Below are 23,589 nucleotides of genomic sequence, written 5' to 3' on the forward strand. Positions count from 1 at the left end.
TCACACAATCACAATAGCATGATTTAAAATTTAAATGACCAATTACAACAATAGCTCCAAAATATGGAAAACGTTTCAGTCCATGTATTTGTACAACAGTTCAGTAATGACACATGCCTCAGCATCGCTTACAGTTTCATTATTATTAATCCAATTCCGAGCTATCTTTTAAACAAAAACATGCAACTAAGAATTAGCATCTTAAAACTAAAAAGGCTCAAAATGGCAGGAAAATCCATGGAGGTTTAGAACTAAATCTTTTGTAAAAAAAACAGAGGTCCCTTTTGAAATCTAGATCTAAAATAAAGTGCAGTAATGATATCCGTACTACTGATAAAACTACTGTAATGTAACAGGTATGAAACCAAGAACAAAACTCACAGAAGGAAAACAAAGCCACAGAATGTGGAACGGTAAACCTACTCCGTCCTGTGTAAAGATGTAACAACACTGACATTACAAAATATGTGCTAGTAGTACCACAAAATAGGCAGCTTCCAACAACATCCTTTGGCAAAGACAATGAAATAGTATCACTTATATAATCTAAAAAAGTAGGTATTTACACATAAGTTTTAAATACATCCATTTGGCAATTTAAAAATGGTTTAAACACTCTTGTGGTTTCCAAAAGCACAATATTTGACAGGGTCCAGGATAAAAAATACTGAAATAAATTATAAAAATAGTAAACTAGTGACAATCTCGTCGGAGATGCACAATGTGCATTAAAACACATGTAGGTATCGTACACAAGTATTGCTTCACAGTAAGTGGACATCACTGTTTGGTCCTAAACGTCTAACATTAAGCATGTCACAGTGGGACTTTGTGTAATGTAGAAAATATACTATGTATGTATATGTTAAGCATGGAAGTATACACGATGTTGAGATATTTCACTATGCCAATATTCAAAGGAAACAAAAAAACCAAATGGACAGAATTTTAGAGTGAACTCTTCAATTTACAAGTAATCCTCATCATGTTTTATGTACACTTACATAAAGGTCTGTCTATCCAATACAACATTTGTCTTTTGGTTCTGAAGCAGACAATCTAATCAGAAAGCAGAATGGGCCCCTTGCTTTGGGCTTCAGTATTCAATTAAGTCATTATTATTCTATTCTTGTCAAAATCCTCATTTGTGTTCAAAGTTACAATGATTTTTGTGGTCGACACAAACAACACACATCCTGTAGAGCAGGGGTGCCCACACATTTCAGCTCACAAGCTACTTGTATATTCAACAAAGCCCAAAGATCTACCTATAGATCTAAATGATTGTATAATTCAGTATTATTTTATTGTCAGTATTAAACATGTTTAAATTTTTTTTAACCATAATTAGGCTATAGGAACACAATGTAGGTTTTCATTAATAGCCTAATATTGTTTATCATATACAAATGTGCAATATAAAAAGGGGAGAGAAAATCTGCTATTTAACTATTTTGAAAATAAAATATACTGGCCACAACTACCCCTGATAAAAGGTTAGGCTTAACCAGAGCTTCCTCTCTCCTCCTCCTGCTTCTTGCCTTGAGTCTCTCTCTCCGCCTTCCTTTGCGTTACACAGCACGCGCTTTTCTGCGCTTTTCGGAACTTTGGTGGGATCGACCCTCCCTGCCTCTGAGATCAACCGGTTGGTCGCGATCGACGTATTAGGCACCCCTGCTGTAGAGGATAATTATTACTATGGTACTACATAATGTGTTGGGAAGTAACTACCCGTAAACACCGAAAACAGAATACTAATTCTGAACCAATGTACAGAATACAGTTATGTTACTAGCTGAAAAAGTTTGTTATTTATAATTTTTTTTGTTTTCTGATAGTAACTCTTTTGTAATTATGAAATTCCAATGCACTTTTTTTTTTACAATAAATAAAAGCTTACTAAAACTATGTCTTTATAAAGACACAACTCGTGGAGCCTGTATTGTATCGTGAGAAGCAATTACTGTGTATTCTAAATATACCTAAATATATTTTCAAAGTATTCTTTCCAACAATGAATACAAATGTGAACATTAATGTTTTATCAATTATGAAAAGAGCAAGTCTGGATGTGTGCAGAGGTGAGGGCTGAAGCCGCGGGTTACAGGGTGGTGCTGGTGCAGAGTTCATATGGGGCGGGCGGCTGTTATCTGTCCTGTCTGCTGGCTCTGCGGACTTTGAGCACTTTGTAAACCTCGTTAGCAAAGACAGTGGTGAAGTGTGGCTGAGAGTTCTTGGACATGTGAGTGCACAGAGGGACTTTGCCCACGTTCTCTGGATCCTCGATGTCCCAGATTTCAGGCATGCTGCAGCCAGGCCTGAGGAGAAGGAGATGCACAGGAAAAATGTCAACACTTCTACAGGTGCAAATCACAGTTTGTGAGTCAACGCTGCAACGCGGGATCAAAAATGTAATTTGAGAATTTAATTTAAGAGCCGCAGATTCAGGCGAGTGTGCTCTGGATCCAAAAAAGACAGGGGAGAAAAAAAAGAAGAAAAAAAAGGATTTAAACAAAAGTAACGAGCATGTTTTGATAATGTAAGAAGTGGAAAGTACAGATTCTTGGGTAAGGCGAAGAAGTAAAGAGCAAAAATCTGAAAGATTTACTAAAGTAAAGTACAACACTGTACAAACCACTAGAAATTGTTTATAAAGTCTTTCGACTGACTGCAGTGACTCATTGCACTAAAGTATGTTTTAGCAGCTTCTACGGTGGCCAAGTTAAATGTTATTTTTCTTACTATTCCTACATGGGATTTGAATGTAATTTTAGACTTGATAATTCCCCTCTTGGACCATTTTTGATCAGTGTCCTACAACCACAACTGGTGGATCTGATTCTTTGCAGTGTGACTTGATGAAGTCCATACAGACAGTTTGATCCAGATTCAGAAACAGATGTGCTTGGTGGACCCCATTTTGTACAGACACATTGTAACCGATTGTTTGTTTGCGGCTTGGCTTTTCGTATTGGCATGTAGATAAATACCGTGTCATCTGCATACTTTTGACATTTGGTAGAATTGACAGGCATCTGGCAGATCGTTAATGTATCAAGGTAAATAAGAGGGGGCCCGAGTTTGATCCTTGTGGTTCACTCATACAGTACATTCACGCTGCAAGACGTTGAGATACTGACCCGTACACATTGTGTCCGGTTTTCGAGATATGATTTCATCCACATTTTGCAAATTTTTTTTGTTATTAAAAGGTCATGTGTAAGATGTGACACTCAATCAGCCGTGACTATAGTTGAGGTGAGTGAATTCAAACACTGGATTGCTCAGACCTTGTCCGCCGGGTGCACCACGAGTCCTCTAGGACAAAGTAGTCCACTTTGAGCGTCATCAGATTCCCCTTCACCTTCTCTCCAGACATTCGGCTGTACATGGAGTACACCAGCTTGGTTCTCTCTCTGGAACATTTAAAAAATAATTCTAGATCAACTTAGGGGTGTGCAATATTGAATGAATTTCTCAATATAATTTGGTGATAACAATAGTCAGATGATATTATGTCCAACAGAAAGGTATTCAAATATGTCTTTAAACATGTTAGTTGAGGTCTAATTATCCGACAAATATGAAACATCTGTAAATCACAAAAGTGAAGAAATGTCATCTTAATCCTTTTTTAATTTTTCTTTTAATCAGCTCTTTTTGTGTCTTTACAATAAACAATATACCCAATATTCAAATGTTGCACATCTCCAAAAAAAGCAAACAATACTATCAAAATGTAGATGTCTGTCTTTGTTGACTTACCTGAGTCCAGCGTCTTCATAGTGCGGGTGGTTGACAATGGGCCGGCCTGTGGACAGCTTCACACTGGCCATAGTGGGCATAGCTCCAGCAAACACAGCATCTGCACAAACACATGGGAAAAGGACATCTCTGTAGAAAATGGAGGTTATTATGAGGATTGGGATAAGGTGCTCTGTGGAGGGACATATAAAGGAACTTTAGGAACAGGGGGTTACTGCCATTTTCCACTGGTTCAGTTTGGAGCAGATTGGTACTTTTTGTCACCATACCGGATTGTTTAAGTGATCTATACAGCTCACGCGCAAGGTACAGCCTCTAAGCCCCTTGAACACTTTAGCGCAAGATGATTGGGTAAGAAAGAACACAGACCACAGTTGAAAACAAGACAGAAAAAGCAGATAGAAACAGAAAATAATATTTTTTTCTCAAATGTTGACTTGATCTTGTGAGATCTGCTTTTTTGGGACTTCGGATGGAAATTAAGCCTTGACCTAAATCCGGTGTATTTACAGCATTAGCTGTTCATTAATACATGTTGTCCCTTACCTGTAAATAAACAAACTAAACTTGTGCGCTGTATGTAACTTTATGTGGCGGTGAGCCGAAGATGAATTCCTGCCCTGGTAGACAATAAAGCTATATTTTCATATTCTTAAACCAAGCTTTAGCCACGTCTCACTGCGCTACAACCTTGGAATTACTAAAACATATCTTAGTGAAATGCTGGGATCTGTTGAGCAATTAAAAAGTATAATTCAATCATGATTTTACTTATTAAGAAAACATCCGGGAAAACATGAGGTGTGTTGGAAACGCGCATGGAAACGTAGGCCACCAAGATAAAACTAAGGGGACCTGAGCCAGTCAAAACGTGCCCATTGATCCTGTATAGCAGTGGTACTCAACCTGGGGGTTTTAGAAAACGACTCAACATGCAATGGTAACTGCAGATTTCAATTTGTTGGCCTATACCAAATAAATGTCTCTAGGTTTATGTACTGAAAATAAAAATCAAACATTACAAATAAGGCAACAATCCCATTTTGTGAGTAGCCTACTTTTTCTTGTCATTTTGGGGTCGCAACCTCAACAAGTTGAGAACCACTGCTCTGTAGACCCCTGAGGAGTCTTTAAGGACTCTCACTCTGTTGCGTGTTGTCCTGGATCCACTCCAGAAGCTCCTCCTGGGGCATGTTACTGAACTCCCCGATGATGCCCCACTGAGCCTGCAGGTTGGATATTCCCTGTACAGCCATGAGAGCCAGCACACAGAACACTGCCATCTGCTGCTTGGAGCGCTCTCCAAACCAGCCAAACAACTGCAGACACAGAGGAAGTACAGGAAGTATAGGAGACCGTCTAACAGAAGGACCACTATCGTCTGTTTGAGAAAGTGATTATTATGGTTAATACCTGTTGTAAATATAAATTATAGTATTACTCAAAGCAGAGTTCTAAAACATATGGATGACATCCCACTAGTAAGACTCAGAACTACGTCCAAACGTTTGGCACAAGAAACACATTTTTCTGATTAATTCCAATATATCTAATATCAGAATCAGAGTCAGAATAGGGTTTATTGCCATTTGTTGATAAACAAAATTCACAGACATAGGAACTGATCCTGGTGATTCGGTGCAACACAAACAACAAAACATTGAACACTGAATACAAAACAACACAAACAACAAAACATTGAACACTGAATACAAAACAACACAACAACAAAACATTGAACACTGAATACAAAACAACACAACAACAAAACATTGAACACTGAATACTAAACGGCATGATATGTACATAATAAAATATAAAGTATAAAGTTATGTAGTGCAATAGGAAGTGGTGATATGTACATAATAAAATCTAAAGTTATGTAGTGCAATAGGAAGTGACAGTGCAGTGAGTGCAAGGTGCTTAGGTAGTGTTCATGAGTCCAACAGCAGAGGGAAAGAAACTGTTCTTGTGACGGGAGGTTCAAGTAGCCTCCTGCCTGAGGGGAGTGGCTCAAATAGTCTGTGCACAGGGTGATCCGACCTGCACGTCCCAGAGCCCTGGAAACGTACAGGTCCTGCAGAGATGGAAGTTTGCGGCCGATCACCTTCTCAGCAGAGCGCACAATGCGCTGTAGTCTCTGTTTGTCCCTGGCTGTAGCTTCAGCGTACCACACGGTGATGGAGGAGGTGAGGATGGACTCAATGATGGCCGTGTAGAACTGCACCATCATCTCCGCTGTCAGATTGGCTTTCCTCAGCTGCCGCAGGAAGTACATCCTCTGCTGGGCCTTACCGGTGAGGGAGCTGATGGTGAGCCCCCATTTGAGGTCCCGGGTGATGGTGGTGCCAAGAAAGCGGAGGGAGTCCACAGTGGAGATGGGGGCCCATATATTTCATTTTTCATTTCATATTTGTCAAATTCTGTGCACTTTAGAGTTCTGGCCCAGAGTATAGCATGGTTGCTCCGTAAAAGTTGTGGAATTTCCTAGTGTGTGAATTTACAGTCAGAAACTAAGATAAACCTAAAAAATTGCTAAACTGAGATTTAAAAAAAAAACATTTCAGCAAAATCTTAATTGTTTTAACTACGGCTTAGTAAAATTAGTAATTGAACTTGTTATAGGCACTTAAGGATTATCAATAATATTAATAAAAAAAAATTCACATAATTTGAACACATGCTTGCTTTTTAAACTTTTTGCATACATTTAAATTAATAAAGAAAACATGTTCTGATCTGGTAACAATATACTCTTTCCCAGCAGGTGGCAGTGCAGTCACAGAAAAATAACTATTAAAAAAAAGTAGCATAATGATACAACCTGAAAATGTTACAAAGGCTGCAATGAGTGATTGTACTTCACTGTCTGTAAAATAGCTTTTGGATATATCCAGAGAACTTTTTTTTTTAAAGTGTGTGAACTGCCTTTGAGTCGAATGTGATTATTTTTTTTATTCACATAAACAGATGACAACATTTGTCATCTTTGTTTTCAATAGTTTTATCAGAAATAGTGTAAGAACAAATTGTAATATTGATGAAAGTATGTCGGTGTAATCCCTCATTCGTCCAGGCGTGTTCCATTGCAGAAAACGGAGTCCAGATGACTACAACTGAAGCTTTTTCTGCAATATTGATGAAAGTACTATTATGTGTGTTGAAATGTATATTCTAGATGATAAAAAAAAGGATAAATGAATGAATGATAAAAAAAGGAGTGTTTTTTTGTCAGTTATATTAAAATCCACATTAAAATCAATCAAGCCTTTTTCTTAGTAGGGATGTGAGTATGGTTGTCAAAAGTATCCAAAATCAGCTACTAATTGATTAAAAAAATTAAAAAGAAGACAAATGTGAGCTTTGCTGAGCAGTTTTAGACTGAGCTTGAGCTTTATCAGAACTAGTATAAGACCACAATGTTTAATAAAGACAGAACTACTGTGTAAAAAAAAAAAATATGAAAAAAAAAACCATGTTGTGTACATTCCTTAGTATCTAAATCAAGTTTGCAATTATAATACCGGGACAACACAAGGAGCTGTATTTTGTCCCCGGACTTGGCGTTAACGGGAGCCTTTTCCAGGGGGCAGTACCAGGTCACTCTTTTGCTACATTCGAAAACTCAATGCTGGCGAAACCTCAAAGAGGCTGAACTTGGAGTGGGATGGTGCCTGTCCATATTGGACAGGCACCTTTCCACTCCAGCCTCCAGTATCACGATCACCATATATTATATAGCGATAGCGTTTGAGCCAATGACTGATAACTGTGGCATTCAAAAGCATCACCTGTGTGGGAGATGTTTGCAGTCATGCCTCATATACAGACAATGAAAGAAGTGAGCAACAACATTGTTTGATTTTTCAATTTGTTCCCGAAAATAGAATCAAATAAATCAATAAAATAATCAAAAAATAAAATAAAATCAATATAAAAATATATAAAAGAAAGAATTATTGAAATACAGTGTTGTTACAGCGCCTCGGAGCGTTGTTTCTTATTTGATTCACCTTTATTTGTTTTTATGTGACGTGGAAAGCGCCTTCTTAACTAATCCTAGACTATGCCAAGACTAGGTCCAGAACTTGGAGGTGCTGAGCACAGAATACGGAGCAGTCCGCACACACATCTCTGCTTATGAACTCGACTTCCGAGCCATAAAAGAAGGCAGGCAGCAGCAGACCCACAGGAGTGGATGATCCCAAAGCGCACACCCCTATGACCCAAATTAAGGCCAATTCATACTTCATAAGAAGCATAAGAAGTTTGTTCCCGCAGGCTGTGAGAACAAAATTATATAATTTTGTTCAGCAGTTCTCATAGCTGGTTCTTGACATATCAGCTGAGCAGAACGTTGTTCGGCAGGGCTGTCCGTCAACTAGGCTTTGATTGGCTAAACCATTTGTTGTTAAACTTACACATAAAAAAAACTCATTTTTCTCAAAGCGCTGAAACAAGCCACAGCTCCATACGCGTGCTCTTTTCCCCCCTCTTCGGCTCTCTAGTATGACGGCGCTCCACCAATGTATCATTGCATCTGGCACATAATTCAGCTCCTCGTTTCTTTGTGAATATGTGACTGATTGTAAATTAAGCTACACAAATGCTTTGTGTTTTATTACAGAGAACACGTCCCCACTTCACCCCTCTTCACAATCTGTGTGAGCTGGTTTATCTGTGTCTGCCTCCTGTATCTGACCAATTAGAAAAAAGTTTGAGAAACACAGGGCTAAACGATATCATCTGAGTTGTCTGTGATAATAATCTCCATAGCAAAAGCGTGGAAACAGTTGTTGAGGATCACGGGGGGCGGGGTCTAGAGGAGTTCGGCTGTAGTGCTTCTGTTGAAGTATGAACGTTAGAGCCGAAACTAACTATGAACTGGCCTTTAGTCCCCAGTGCAGGCCTCTGAGGCCTCTGAGCCCCCGGTGATGGTCCACCCAGCGTGGAGAGTTTGCAGGCAGGGATGTGTGCGCAGACTTGCCCTGCCGAGAGCTCAGCCTCAGTTTCCCTGGTGAAAATCCTTGAGATGCTTGGTGGGATGCGTGGTCCGGAGGGCGTGAGGACCGAGCCACGCACTGTGGTCAGGTCTGGAGCTGAGTGCCGGCGCCGAAAGTCTGATCCTATGTGTGGATCTTTTGTGTTGTGCTGTCTATGCCAGTTTTACGCGGACTGAGACAAGGATTTTGGGTGAATGCGATGCGACAGTGGGGATTTATCTGGTTTCCCAAATAGAGGGGCCTCTCTAAGCTGAGCACATGAGTCTGTACGGTTGAGTCTGGCCCAGACCGTGCAGTACCAGGGGTCCAACACCGGAGGTGGATGTGTCCACCAAAGAGCTTCAAGAGTTGAGTGCGTAACAGCGCATTCAAATCTAGATGTAACAATATACAAATGTGTATTTATTGCACTATCTTGAGGACACCAAGATAGTGCACCACATTGTTTTCCCTTTGTAAATACCTTGACAAGCCTTTGGTCATTTTTCAAATAATTTAAAGATAAAAGTGCTAAATAACAGTCATGTCTTCATGTTGTCTGCACTGAAATGGAGCAAAGGATCATGTTCTATGTTGTTCCCAGAGTTTTTTTTTAAGCTGCTTCTGAAAAAACCCCAAAGCATTTAAGCAAATGAACTTGTAAACTGATATATTGCTATCATTGTGGGGCTTTTGGCGATATGATGTCACAATATTTGGGTCCTTGTTACATCCATATTCATGTGGTGTGGTAACAAACCTGTTTGGAGCAGAGGAGGGAGGCCATTATGCACATGTGAGGAGTGAGGAAGAGCTTGAGCCTCATGATGAGCAGAGCCAGAACAGAGAAGGCCAGCAGCTGCAGACTGTGGAACATCAGCTAATACAAAGGAACAGGAGGTTAGACAAGAGGTTACATTGGAGGTTACACACAAAGCCACACAGGAGGTTAGACAGGAGGTTAGACAGGAGGTTAGATGGTTGCACAGGAGGTAACACTGGAGGTTAGATAGGAGATTAGACACGAAGTTAGACAGGAGGTTACACAATCTGGTCTTTAAACACAAGTATTTAGTACCATATTTTCCGGACTATAAGTCGCACCAGAGTATAAGTCGCACCAGCCAAAAAATGCATAATAGAGAAGATTTTTTTTTTTATAAGTTGCACTGGAGTATGAAATAAGATTGCAAGTGTGAAAATAACAAATAATATCACATATAAGTCGCTCGGGAGTATAAATATATAAGTATAAATAGAATAGATAATAAGTATAAATATACGTATAAGTCGCACCCCGGCCAAAACTATGAAAAAAGGTGCGACTTACAGTCCGGAAAATACGGTATTAATCAATTGACCTTATTCCACTCCACCCACTTTTCCCTCTTTTTCCCCAGACTTTCCAGCGGGAACTCCATTGATTTACATCAGGTGTCCAAACTTTTTACACAGAGGGCCGCATTTTGAAACTCGTACAGAGCAGAGGGCCACAGACAACCTGACACTTAAGTGAATGAATCAACATTTTGCATTTGACATAGTTTCAATGATCTTTTACAGTTTTAATAAGACTTGGAACGTTAATATTAGGTTGGTAAAACATCAAAATATTTGAATCTTTCCAATTTTACAGTAAAATTGTAAAAATGGTCTGAGGGCCACATTTGGCGAGGGAAAGGTCTTGCCGCTAAAATATGCTGTAAAGTAGATTGCTTTGTGTAAAATATCCAATGTTCATGTGACCAACAAGTCAACAATGCACCGATTCCCTGGGCGGCCCGAAAATGGCTTTTTAGTCTTAGATTACTTTCTCTCTAGGTCAGCAGCTTATCATTAAAACGCTAAAAAGCCTGCAGAGGGCCCAGTGAGAATGAGTTGGAAAATAAATAAATATATGGTCAATGTCTCACCTCTGCTTTTGCTGCTTTGTCAGACCTGTAGGTAAAATGTGTAAAATAAAGCATTAGGAAAAACACAATAAAAAAGAGTATATAGACTACGTAGACGTCGTAGAGCTCTTGTACCCAGTTTCTTCACTGTCATCCGTCTTGGCTCCATCCCTGAAGACTCTGACTATATCCTGGATTGTCTGGACACAGCAGTGATGATGATGATATTAAAAGACATTTGTCATGTTAAGCTACTGTTAACAAACAGCTCAGTGTGAGGTTGTGCTTCTGCAGTCTTCTTGACAGCCTGACACGCTGAGTCTGATCAGCTCATGTATTCAGAGGGCATGGAGTCATCACAACACTCAACACACATTTTAAGAATAGTGATAGAAGTCGGATGAATCGAATCGTAGGTCCTGAATTCTGAATCAAATGACCCTATTATTTGATATAAAATATGCAGATCATACAACAAAAGTAGTTTAAAAGGCAGAATGATGCATCAAATTAAGCAGAAGTGTCTTTTTTCCCATTGAGGTTATTGAAATGTGTACAAAGTAAAAGGGCCATAGAGTGCAGATCTGTGAACCATTCAAATGGGTTTATGTTCAGGCCGGAAATTTTAACTTTTAACTTATAAAATTGTATGTATAATCGTAATCAGAATACCAAAATGTACATCCAATTGTAACATCCAATTTTAATCTTTTTTTTTTTTTACTGTAAAAAATCTTTACTGTAAATAATTTTCTGTCCATCAATGGGATTTCCATCTGTCAACCATCTGACCAGAAGTGAAACTTTCCTCTCCATTTTCTGTCTAGGAGTCTCCAATTATATTTTCCAGGGGGCCAGATTTTTCAGAGGGTTAAGGTCCAGGGTCCGGACTACAAAATCACACCACAATTTTATCTCTATAAGATCAACAAAGTACTCAGAGTGGCACAATTCAACAACAGAAATCAACATAGGTCTTTACTTTCAGAGAACTAAAAACATAACACTATATATTACAAAAAACAGGACAAAAGCGCTAAAACCCAGGCAATGCAAACCCAGTGTTTACCAGAAACCTGACTTGACTAGTGCAAAGCAGACCTAAGACAAGACAAGGTTCAAACCAAGACTAAACAAACCATATCTACCAGAAAAACATGGATAAACTATAAAGCAGGAACTAAAGCAGGACTAAAGCAAGACTAAAGCGAGACTAAAGCAAGACTAAAGCAAGACTAAAGCAAGACTAAAGCAAGTCTAAAGCAGGACTAAAGCAAGTCGAAAGCAAGTCGAAAGCAAGACTAATGCAGGACTAATGCAGGACTAAAGCAAGACTAAAGCAAGACTAAAGCAAGACTAAAGCAAGTCTAAAGCAAGACTAAAGCAGGACTAAAGCAAGTCGAAAGCAAGTTGAAAGCAAGACTAATGCAGGACTAAAGCAAGACTAAAGCAAGACTAAAGCAGGTCTAAAGCAGGACTTAAACAGGACTAAAGCAGTATAAAAGTGGTGACAACCAGATGGATCTGCACCTGAGAAATAATGTAACCAGAGTCATGTTCTCTACATGTTAAGCTGTAAACTGATGTGTGTTTTATTACAATCTGACACATATTCACTGAGAAATGATTTAATGAATTTATACACGCCTAAAGCAAAAGCGCAGATGTCCCAGAACGAGATGGCGGTCCACCTTTCATTACTGGACATGTAGGACAATCCGCACATCACGCACAACGGTCTGACGTACTGTGCACTCACGCAGGCCTTTCAAGGACGAAGCCCGGAAAACACGGTCTTTACGCATGTTACATTTACACCAAATCATCAATGAAGCTATTATTTACTGTTATCACACATTGTGCTTTGACAGAGCAGTATGTCAGATGAACCGTGGCTCTCTGGCCCGCCGTGACCAGTAGCGGAGCTGCTGCAAAGCAGCGCAGAGTGCCGCGGTGCGTTGCTTCCAAATTAAATATATATTTAATCATGGGAATCTGGGCCGAGTTCGGACCCCGAAGCAATTTGGTCTTGCCTGCAGGCCACCTATTGGAGACCCCTGGTCTAAATAATACTTGACGTTAGGGGTGTGGCTTTAAGGATAAGTACTTTTGTGTTTCTGTCACACTATATCCCTGATTCCATTGCATTTCATTTCATTTGATATAAACAAAATGCAAAAACAAAGCATTACTTCAGTTTCTATGCATCATGCAGCTGCATTGGCCTCAGTTGGCCCCTGGGCCCTCGTTTGGACACCCCTGCCTTAAATAATTGTTTTTGAACATAAGGCTTCTGTATTTGAACACAAAATAAAGATACGAATTCTAAGAAATGGCCAGTATTGTGGTACATGTGCACTGAAGAGGACCTCTGCATATGTCTTGACTAGTACGAGAGGGAAAGAGAAGTTTTATTTTGTGAAAGAAATGTTCTCCAGCACAGTTCCAACTGCTTAAATGAAGATAAGAGTTAAAGGCTAATGCGGATGCTTACAAGTGTGGTAAACTATTGTGTCAGCCCATGAATGACATTAAATGATTATATTTCAGGGGATTTTACTTCCAAACAGCGCTGAAAAACAGAAAAGAACGGTGAAATCCTCTGATAAGGTTGAACCAAGGGAGGCCAGAGGGCTGGGATTAGTCAATGTTGGTTATTGAAGAATCTACATTACCTCACGTTTGCGGCTTATTTTACCAGACAAAAGAAATTGGACGGACCACAGTAAATTTCAAGCAATTCCTGAGTTTTGCAATTTGATATTAACAGTAAAAAATACCTTCCAAGCAATGACAGTTACCACCAGCACATTGATGGGCAGCAGCAGCGTTTTGAGATAACGAATAGGAGTCTAAGGAAATGGAAAATAAATGAAAATGTTAATTCAACAATAATTACAAAACGACTGAGTGAAAATATGATGTTTTCGGATGTTTCACCTCAACTTCTATGAAGTCGAACTCAGCGGCGCACGTGTACATCATTGTGTGGAAGTCTTTGTAGCTGGTGAACTTGGACTTGATCAGAGCGCTGATGTGAGCCTTGAAAAAGAGACAAAGTGTGAGATAATGAATACAGGTACTGTATATAAAAGGATACTGAGGTTAAAGCTTGTCCTTTAGACTAAATAGGCAACGTAAAAGGCTGCCTGAATACGGCCTGATCAGTTCGAATGCAATTGAACTTAAATCAACTGTTTATGTATGGTCAAAATGTATTTTGTATGTAATGTTTTAAGCTTTAAAAGCCAGTTAAGATGGGAAATAAGGTAATTCCCACAGAACAGATTTTTTGAAAGAAATGTCCAAAATATGTGGCCACTGGACAAGTTTTAAGAGTAAAGACATTTCACCACTCATTCAAGTAGCTTCTTCAATTCACCTGACGAACTCTTAAAAGTTCTGTCCACTTGACTTGCTGTGGAACCTCCCTGGATAACTGAGGGATTACAACTTTGCACTCTGATATTAACACAGTTCCAAAGGGTGTGTGAGACCATTAGATTTAGATAGATATTAGATAGTTTGCAGATAGCGCGCTGATATCTAAATCTAAAAGTGATGTGTCCATCCCGGAGACACCTGTCATGCAGGCAATGTCAAATAAATGTGGGAAAGTGTGTCTGGAATGCTATGTGTGTGGTCTGTAATTTCAATGCATTTTTTCCTGTTGTGTGAAGCACTTTGAATTGCCTTCTGTATGAAATGTGCTCTACAAATAAACTTGCCTTGCCTGTATTTAAATATCTTCTGAAAAGTGGGTACTACAACTTTATAACATTTGAGGTTGTCTTGCAAAGTGAATCATTTGCATAGGAAGTGGATGTAGACGTGTTGCTGGAGCTTACATCATCAGAAGCACCCAGTACGGTGGACAGCATGAATTTAAGAAGCACCGTAGACCCGACCCAAGCCAAACCCTGCATCAGCTGAAAAACGAAAAGTGCAAGGACGTATACAGATTAGAAAAAGCACAGAAAATAAATAAAAGTTTAAAAAAAACGTCTATACCCAGATAATGATGCCTGGTTTGAAGAGCTGGGCAAATCGGTCTTGGAGTGCAATGATAACCTATTCAAAACAACAACTGAGTACTAGTTCGAAGTATAACGTTGAAGTGAAGTGAAGGGGTCGTAATTCACCCAAATAGAGACGAGAGAGGAGGCGTAGAAGGAAGTCAGGAGCATGGAGTTCCCAAACATCAGGACGAAGCACACGGCCAGCGTGATCTGGAAAACAAAAAAACATTAATTACTTGTGTGGGACGAGGCACAATTCCGACGAGACATAATTTTCAACAATTTGTGCGGTTTTGTTCACAATTTTGGCCTAATATTCCTGCTGTCGTATAGGGCTGTGCAATCAATCATATTGTAATCGAGGTTGAGATTCAATCATTTCTAATGCCAATCATCCGGGAGACTTTTTAATGACAACAGTCCACAGTCAATACTCTCTGTCAATAAAAGTGTGGTTGGAGCAGACTTCATACTTTGGAGAAACAAATGTGACAACTTTATGTGTTAAATGGAAAAAGTCTGTATTGTTTATACTGAAGGCTGTTTTCATTTGTAAGACAAAATCCAATCACGAACCGCTCAATAAGTGTGTGACTAACTGAAAAAAACTGGCCTGTAACTAATGTAATTAGAAAAGCATTTGTTGCAGTTCGGCGTCCAGGCCTTCGTCAGGCAAATGCTCCATTTGCCTGACGAAGGCCTAGACGCCGAAACGTTTCCTCTTCACTATTAAACTTTTATTTTGCAAGTTTGACAGTGTGCGGGATTTCTTTCCCTTTGCAGTTCTAAGTTAAAACAAAATCAAAGTAAAGTCGCGATGAACAACAGTGCGTCAGACAGAGCAGTGCCTCAAGCTTCAACCCCTATTCACCATCTCCAAATGTTGATTAATATTTTCTGTAATGTATTGAATAACAAATAAATGATTCATGATAAAATTGTTTCACCGCGGTCCATTTCTGTCGACGAGGAAGACGCTGAATTTTGTGCCCGTCTTTGTTTCATGTGAACTGTGCGGTAATTACAGAGATGACGAACATAAACCAAGTCAAACCCCTTCAACCATATTAACTACACTCTCTCTCAAGTCTGTAGGTTTGATTGAATGTTATGCATCTGGCCAACGCAATCCTCTGGCACAAATCTCCAATATTGGTTCACAAAAGGCTCTTTTGCTTATCTGTGCAGCCCACAGTCTTGGCTGCAGGCCTGGAGCACAGAGGAGATTAAGGGCGAGCACGCATACAGCCAAACGTTGTGCTCCATCTCCTTTGAAGCATTTGTGGAGGACGGCTGAACTGTTTTGGCAAAAGATCTCGAAGTGATTCGATTTGTGATGTTTCGATTGTTGGATTCTGATTTGAGAGAAGACTGAAACCTGAACTGCTAAACTAATATGAGAATCCCATCTATTTCAGAACATGATTGTAGAAATCTAAACTACAGGGTTAGCAGCTTTCATACAGAACAGGACATTCTGTTGTTGGCAAAGGATTTATACAATTGCGCTTTTTTTATGATTTACCAATTGGGACATTCGATATGATTGCAATCTTGCAGCCCAAAGTGGAATCAACCCAAAACCCCAAATAAAGGAAATTCACATATATTCTTATGATTGTAATGCTGTGTCCTCTACATTTGTGATCATATGGCAGAATTTTTTTTTACCACAATTTGTCGATTTTCTTTTCGACATAAAAAAAAAATCAGTATCGTTATTGTATCATTTTTCAGTATTTTGAACATTGTAACTATAAATCTATGGATGCAAGTGAAATAATAAAACCTATTTTTTAAGTGCCAATTGGACAAATTTAAGAGAAAACAAAGGAAAAATGTTGCCTGTAGCGTCGTGCCTTCATAAAGACAACAGGACACAGCAATGACCTACCATATGTGTGACCAGGATGGACTGCATCTTGATTGCAACAAGGTAACCCAGGATATAAGATGCATAAAGAGATGCGACCTTTAACAAAACAGAAGTGTAATGAGTTTGTGTGATCATTTCCATCCCAGCGTTTCTCATGTTTACCTGAGTGAGTAAGACAAACTGTGCAAACTGCCAGGGCAACATAAAGCAGAGGTTCGAGACTCCCAGAGCCACGAAAACCATCCTGCTGGGAGCCCTCGACCTGTGCAGGGGACGGACAGGGGATTCAATAAAACTCCACTGATAAATGATGCGAGAAATGAAATGATGAAAACATTCTTAATGGAGGGCAAAGTATGTACCGTAGAATGTGTGTTAAGAGCAGCATCTGCAGAACAAGGAAAGGGTACGCAAAACTTTCTCTGAGAGGTGGGGTCCACATTACTCGAGTGCTCTGAAAAGAGAAACAAAAAAAACTTAAAATTAAACTTAAAAACCTAAATTCTGTGCTATAATTTGTATTACTAAATAAAACATAATATGATTTTGTTTGGTATTTAGTTCTATGTTTATCTATGTCACCTATGGATCATGATTTAACTTTAGGACATTTTTGATATTTTTAGACATCACACCGTGGAACATTCATTACAAATTTGCCATGTAATTAATCATCATCTTTTCGTGTCACACTGCAGGACACACTTTGGATTACTGCATTCAACTTCTTATATATTTTATTTCCCAGAGATAAAGGTGTAACTTTAGTGCAGAATGTATAAATATTATAATGCCAACACCTAAGCATAATTTGAAAGTCATTTAAACTGAACAAAAAATTGACCCTAAGTACCCACATAGAATATAATATACAGTGAGATTTGGATATTGCTGCAAATATAATGTAATAGGATTATATAATGTGTTTAAATCTCTGAAGAGTTGTGCTTGCTGTGGCAGTGTGTGTAAGTGTAAGTTAATATAGACTCTTTTTGTCCCGAGGAGAAGGCTGTGGGTGGGAGAAGTGCTTTGAGTGCCAGCGCTAAGCTCCTTTAGGGCTGCACTGAGCCCTTACTCAACACGACCACTTTCTGCGCTCCTTTTATTTGGGTCGCTTTAATACATTTCACAGGCGCGTACCCACAAGCACCCTCTGTAAAACTGACAATAATGTTGAGGAAAGTACTCACTTCTCCGTGATTGAAGAAAAAGCACAAAGAAGTAACAACGCCACCAAGACGACTGCCACTGAGGAGATGCCAAACAAAAAGGTCAATATTATTTCAATAAAAGAATGGAAGATTTAAAGCTTTTGTTGTGTTCCTTTTCTTATTCCCCACTATTAGAACAATTATTCTGTATTGTAAAATGAGCGTAATATTGAATATATTTCAAAAGTATTATATTCCTTATTTTAACCTAAGCATGATCGTTGCAGGCCCAGAAAAAAAACTTGTTCATCTTTAAGGTGCACTGCGGAATTATTCTGGTGAGGGTACGCCACCGGCTTGTTTCCATGGAGATGTAATAGTTAACTCATCTATCTGAGCAGTTTAGACAGTTACCTGAGAAAGGCTCCATAAATAAAGAAGAGACTCATCATCAATCCATTCAGAGCAAACACAACAGTCACATAGAAGTAGGCTGGGTCGCCCATTCCTGAGGACCACAAAGACATACAAATAAAATGATCAACTCAAAGGTAAAAGCAGAACCATACACCAAGTTATATATTGACCGGTAAGTCAGTCATTCAGAGAACTACAGCCACACACTGTAACCATGGCATTATCAAGCACTGCTGTCTAACATGTTTTGTTGGTTGTAACCAAAGTAAGAAAAAAAACGTATTAGTCAAGAATATTTTGGCATTACACTATGATTGCCACAGTAATTGTGAAGGTGTGCCACTAGAAACTCCCCTTTGTGCTGCTTGGTGATCGAGTGGTCTAAGGGGACTGACAATTTGCTGTATTTTCTCCGGTTTCTTTTCCCAAATTGCACACTGTACCACCGGTCTAATAAAGCCTACGGGTAAAAAATAAAAAAAAATTAAATTCCCCATCAAAGTGTGGATAAATATGGACTTTGCTTCGCTGTAGTTCAGTGACCCGACTCCAACTGCCAGGAACACACAGTCAATCCCGCTTCTACTGCTCTGAACATTCGCATGTGAAAAAGAACACAATAACTGTTAAACCACTTTATAAAAACTGGGCTGCATCTGAAGACATTTGGTTCAACGTCACAAATGAAGTGCACACCCTGACCTTAAAGGGAAGGCCTTTGTTTATCTGCAGAGCTTCAAAGAACATTCAGTTTAGCGTAGACTAGTATAGTGTAGTGAGTTTCCATGGGCCCTCGGGGGCTTCGCTGCAATAATGGGACTGACTCAAATACCCACTGTTGTACAATGGAAAGATGACAAGTTTGCTTATTTTCTATCAGCTCATTTCAGCAGAAAACACACAAACCAACAACAATATCACTGCAGTACGAGTAGCACTAGAGTAGCACTAGCAACATATTTAAAAAGGTGATGATGAATATTTTACCTTTGCATAGAAAACAAAGGAGGAGGATTTCGTTTGTAATTCGCTTAGAGTAAACAAGGGACATAGCTGCCAACTTTTGTGAGCTGCCCACAAATTTGTTCTAGTCTTAGTAAACCCCTCCGTCAGTAGAAACAATGTTTTACACAAACATTGAGACCACCTCCTGACTGTGTGTCTCTGTCTCTTTCCACATTTTGCTTCCCGTTTGGTAAATAAATACCACCTCACACACTGGTCAAACACAGCAGACAATAGATCTGTGAGCATATCTTCACATGTGCTCAGAGCTCCATGGAAACGCTTGTACCTTCACAACTCTCCACAGGCGTCAGCCCCTCTCCCCGGTTGATGTTCCAGCACATCTTGGTTGGGATCCCAAAGTAGCCTGTGACACTGGTATAGACGCGGTACCAGCTGGACAGCACCACCTGCAGACACACACACATCCCGGTCAACAAAACCTAATCCTTGCTTGATTGTGGTGAGGAATGAACCAAGATAATGTAGAAAATGGTCTTAATGATTTTGCTTTAGGTTAGGTATGGTCTTGTCTGGCAATTATGAAAATACAGGCTGAAATGTGGCTACAAATGCATGACTGTTATGATTGTTGTAAAGAAGTGTCTTTCCACCGCACTATCCCGTTCGTATACGTTTTTTTTTTTTTTTTAAAGTTATGTTTAAATGTTATCTGTCAGCGCCCTGAAAGTAGAAGCCATAAACAGGATTAGGATTGACTGTTCTTTGGCATTCCGTCCAGGTTTCACTTTGCCATCTGAAAAACACTGTTCAAAAGCAGTACATGTGCCCAAAAGTATATGCATGTGAATATAACAATGTGCTAAAGGGTTCAAACTATCTAAAAATAGACTTAAATACACTGCAATACAGTGTGTGTGCATGGGCGCGTTTGTGTGGAAATGAATGCCAGTAAATGTAATGTCCCCACAAAGTATGGAAACATGAATGTAGGTGTATTTTATTGTGTCGGTATCTGATTTTCTTTGAGGATTTTTTCCGTTTGTACAGATTGACAGTACATATTCAGCCTGGTTCACCTCTGGATAAAGGTTGAATCGCTGCAGAGTGTTGATCACCAGGGGGTACTCTGTCAGCCGGTCATTCATAATCATGTGCAGGCCGTCCAGGAAGGAGGGGGCTTCTATAATGGTTTTGTAGTAGGAGTAATACAAACCCTAAAAAATATGGAGAGAAGACACGGCAAGCCAAAGATAAAATACCCAGTGATAGATAGCCTCTTTCTCGCACAGTATGCATTAAGTATACAGTTATAGTCCATATATAATATAATTTAATGACGCTGGTGCATTGGGTTATTTATCTGATAATTGAGCAGATAGTAGAGGATCATATTATAATTAAATTAAAACCTGTTTTTAATTTCACAACCAAAAGGGCCGAATTAACCACAAAAGGCAGAAATATATCTTTATACTCTTGGACATTTCTGCTGAATCTGTTTTTAATCAGGTTATTTGCAGCCAATTTTAATTTGTTTTAATTATTGACTCTTCTATTCTATTGCAATATTCAACATTTTTGGTTACATCTTCCACTGCTACTGTCAATGTAACATTGATTTAAGTCCACATGAAAAGCTCCCTGGATCAGTGTTTTCAGCTTGGTAACTAAAGCCTGAACTTAAACAACTGTGTGAGGTTCAAATTTTGTCAAGAAATGTAACAACAAAAAACAATTTAAAGTTAGTAAGCAGCATTAGGCTCAATAGAGAAAATGTTTTACCATTTCTGTACGGAACGCCATCTCCTTCTCCAGAGTTGACAGGTGAGAAAAGTGTCTGTCATTTTCAAACAGCTGGAAAATATGGTGCCTATACAACACAAAAAAAAAACATTCAAATGCATTGTTTTTGAATTTAGAACTTAACAACTTAATTGAGTATTATTAAAAACTTTGGTAATAATATTTAGGATTTTCATTTTCTCACATGACAATTAATCATTTGGCATAGTCGATCAGTTATGCACTGGTTATACTGTCACCCTGATGTGTTAAGCACAGCCGTCTTTAAACCCCCCCTGTCTTTCAAACTAATTTTATCTAAAATGAATGCCTGCCTTATTTTTCTATTTAGTTTTGGCTTCTGTCGTTTTATTTACTCCAATCAAAAGTGGAAAAACTCTGCACAGAGGGAACATCACATTTCAAAATCTGATCACTTTTGGAAAATATGAGGAGTAAAGCTGGTGTGTGAAGGATGGTCTGATTGACACGAGTTTAGGCATTTGTTGGGTTTTGACAATTACTTTTTCAAAGTTGAGGCTAATTTAACTAAAAATGTGATTTATGCCTATATAGGGCTGATACTTGTTTTTTTTGGGTAATGTTTCAGTTTTTGGGTTTGAGAAACAAACTGACCCCGATTCCTCCCAGAATTTGACTGAAAATACGTCAAATTAGATACTTTTTTCTTACCAGTGAAGATATCCAACCAGGGCAGCTGTGGGCAGACACATTCTCATAGTAATCATGTCATAACAGAAAAAACAAACAAATAAATAACAAGATAGATGTATAGTGATCCAGCAGTAGCTGCATTTGGCTATGGACGTTTTATACAAGTGGTACACTGCCGCGCATTTAGTCAATAACACTTTTACACGGTTGATCCTGAGCTTGAACTTTTGATCAACAAATATTTAGCCACATAATCATAATTGATTAATTTTATGGTTTTCGGTCAGCTGACAACATTCACGTCTAGAGATTGAATAATGGCATCACTATATTGCGAAGAAGAAGAAGAAGAAGAAGAAGAAGAAGAAGAAGAAGAAGAAGAAGAAGAAGAAGAAGAAGAAGAAGAAGAAGAAACCTGAGACCATTTCATGCAGGCCCGGTAATTACAGATATATTAACAATAAACTAGGTTATCTAATCTACAATCTGAAAGTTGATTAAACAGTAAGTACAAACATAGAATTCTGTCCCGTTTCCAGCTCCGTTTTAAACCAAAGAGAATGCCTTTAGTTTAGAATCTAGGATGCTAGTGAACACAACCTACTACAGTATGAACGGACACATGACGTTTGTTTACATCACACAGCATACTACACTTCTGAACTCCGGGGGAAACTTGTACGTGCAGTGTAAATGTCACGGTGCAAACAAACAAAGACTTATGTAAAACGCATGTACTTAGTCCCGTTAAGCTAACATCCAAAAGCTAATATCAGCAGCTACAATGTTATCGATAAACCGGGCATTTCATTCATCATATGACAACGAGAAGCGCACAGTTAGCGTTAGCGATTAGCACGTATCCATCCCTGTGCTAGCTGCCGCTGCTACGGCTGCTAACTCCGAACTTACCGAGAAACAGCACGGTTCCGAGCTTAGCGGCTGCAGACGGGGTTAGCCTGTGCCTGCTGGAGCCCGGGAGTCCGTTTGCGTGAGAGCCACCGGGGAACGCTTTGCCCTCCCTGCCCGCCCGCCTCGCGTTACTTTTCCCGGACGAGGAAGAGGAAAGCAGCGGGCTCTTGTCACGGTCCGCCGGGGTCACAGCGGCGCTTTTCCCCCCGGTGTGTTTTCGGGCTTTAGCCGCCATAGCTCCGCGCAGGAGAGGAGGAGCGGGGCTATGTTGTGTGCGTGGCCGCTGGAGGAGCAGGGAGGTGTGGGCTATGTGTGTGTGCATCTGCTGCTCCGATCTGCCCCCGGTGGGTCGGACACAGAGCTGTGGTGATGATGCTTGCATTGATTTTCACGGTGGTGTCGGTGGTGGGAGAAGTCTTATGAAATGTCGCCACGTCGCCACCTTCTGGGCATGCTGTGGTATGGGAACCGCAGCCAGGGTGGGTACCATGAAGGACGGAGAGAAGATGCAGGTCACGACAACAGATCACGTTATACCATATATAGTGAATGGAAACATTATGGAAATTTGACTTTTAAACATTTAAACATCGTTTCTCTTAAAACATACCTGGAGTTGTATTTAGCTTGTAACAAACAGACAGTTAGAACATGTGACCTATTGAAGCACATTTTAACTTATACATAACACTTTAGATAGCACACATCCCTTTCAAACATAACTTGCACATTAACAAAGTAGATTGTATACAATTATTATTTAATACATTAATTAATAATATATTTAAAATGTAGCCTATCTATTAAATTGTCTTTCCTTTTACCATTTTTAGATCCTAGAAACAGTGGCACTGGGAGCACTGGGAATACAGGGAGCCAGATGGAGCCAACATTGTGGCCTACATTCTCAAGATGATGGAGAGGCTCGAAACAGTGGCATAAGAAACCCACAAGGGAGCACGGAATTCACTGCCAAAAGCTACTTTTGTTTTAACAGAACAGTGAAAAAATCCATTGCTATGTGGCATGGGCCATATACAATGACTAAACAACTTTTCACAATTTGCTGAATGAATTTATTGTCCATCAGGAACCTTCTGTGAAGGATGAGGAGGTGATTGTTTTTCCCCATCCCAGCTGCCATGGGCC

The 23,589-nt window shown here is 39.4% G+C and overlaps 1 protein-coding gene across 1 annotated transcript; it reads right to left on the minus strand.

The window, feature by feature from the left end:
* Positions 1-1,940: 1,940 nt before the first annotated feature.
* dpy19l1l (dpy-19-like 1, like (H. sapiens)) lies at positions 1,941-22,811 on the minus strand. Its single transcript, XM_072460905.1, has 22 exons — positions 22,441-22,811; positions 21,547-21,571; positions 20,854-20,941; positions 20,148-20,285; positions 19,397-19,517; positions 18,100-18,193; positions 17,725-17,782; positions 16,897-16,988; positions 16,697-16,796; positions 16,553-16,630; positions 14,782-14,868; positions 14,651-14,710; positions 14,488-14,568; positions 13,580-13,681; positions 13,420-13,491; positions 10,775-10,839; positions 10,661-10,685; positions 9,508-9,627; positions 4,910-5,084; positions 3,766-3,865; positions 3,291-3,416; positions 1,941-2,318 (listed from the first exon to the last, which is right to left on the minus strand). The coding sequence occupies exons 1-22, from the start codon at positions 22,760-22,762 to the stop codon at positions 2,147-2,149; spliced, it is 2,301 nt and encodes a 766-aa protein (XP_072317006.1). The 5' UTR covers positions 22,763-22,811; the 3' UTR covers positions 1,941-2,146.
* Positions 22,812-23,589: the final 778 nt, after the last annotated feature.

Source organism: Eucyclogobius newberryi, unplaced genomic scaffold (assembly GCF_026437365.1).
Source record: "Eucyclogobius newberryi isolate DKJ021-1_F unplaced genomic scaffold, fEucNew1.0.hap1 SCAF_3, whole genome shotgun sequence".
NCBI lineage: Eukaryota > Metazoa > Chordata > Actinopteri > Gobiiformes > Gobiidae > Eucyclogobius > Eucyclogobius newberryi.

What these genes read in the sequence shown, in the direction of transcription:
- dpy19l1l (XM_072460905.1), bottom strand. Translation starts at nt 22,762, where the DNA reads ATGCACACACACATAGCCCACACCTCCCTGCTCCTCCAGCGGCCACGC. An exon ending in CTCTTAACACACATTCTACG is followed by an intron (nt 16,797 to 16,896) that starts GTACATACTTTG and finishes TCCCCTGCACAG; the next exon opens with GTCGAGGGCTCCCAGCAGGA. An exon ending in AACCAGGCATCATTATCTGG is followed by an intron (nt 14,569 to 14,650) that starts GTATAGACGTTT and finishes TTCGTTTTTCAG; the next exon opens with CTGATGCAGGGTTTGGCTTG.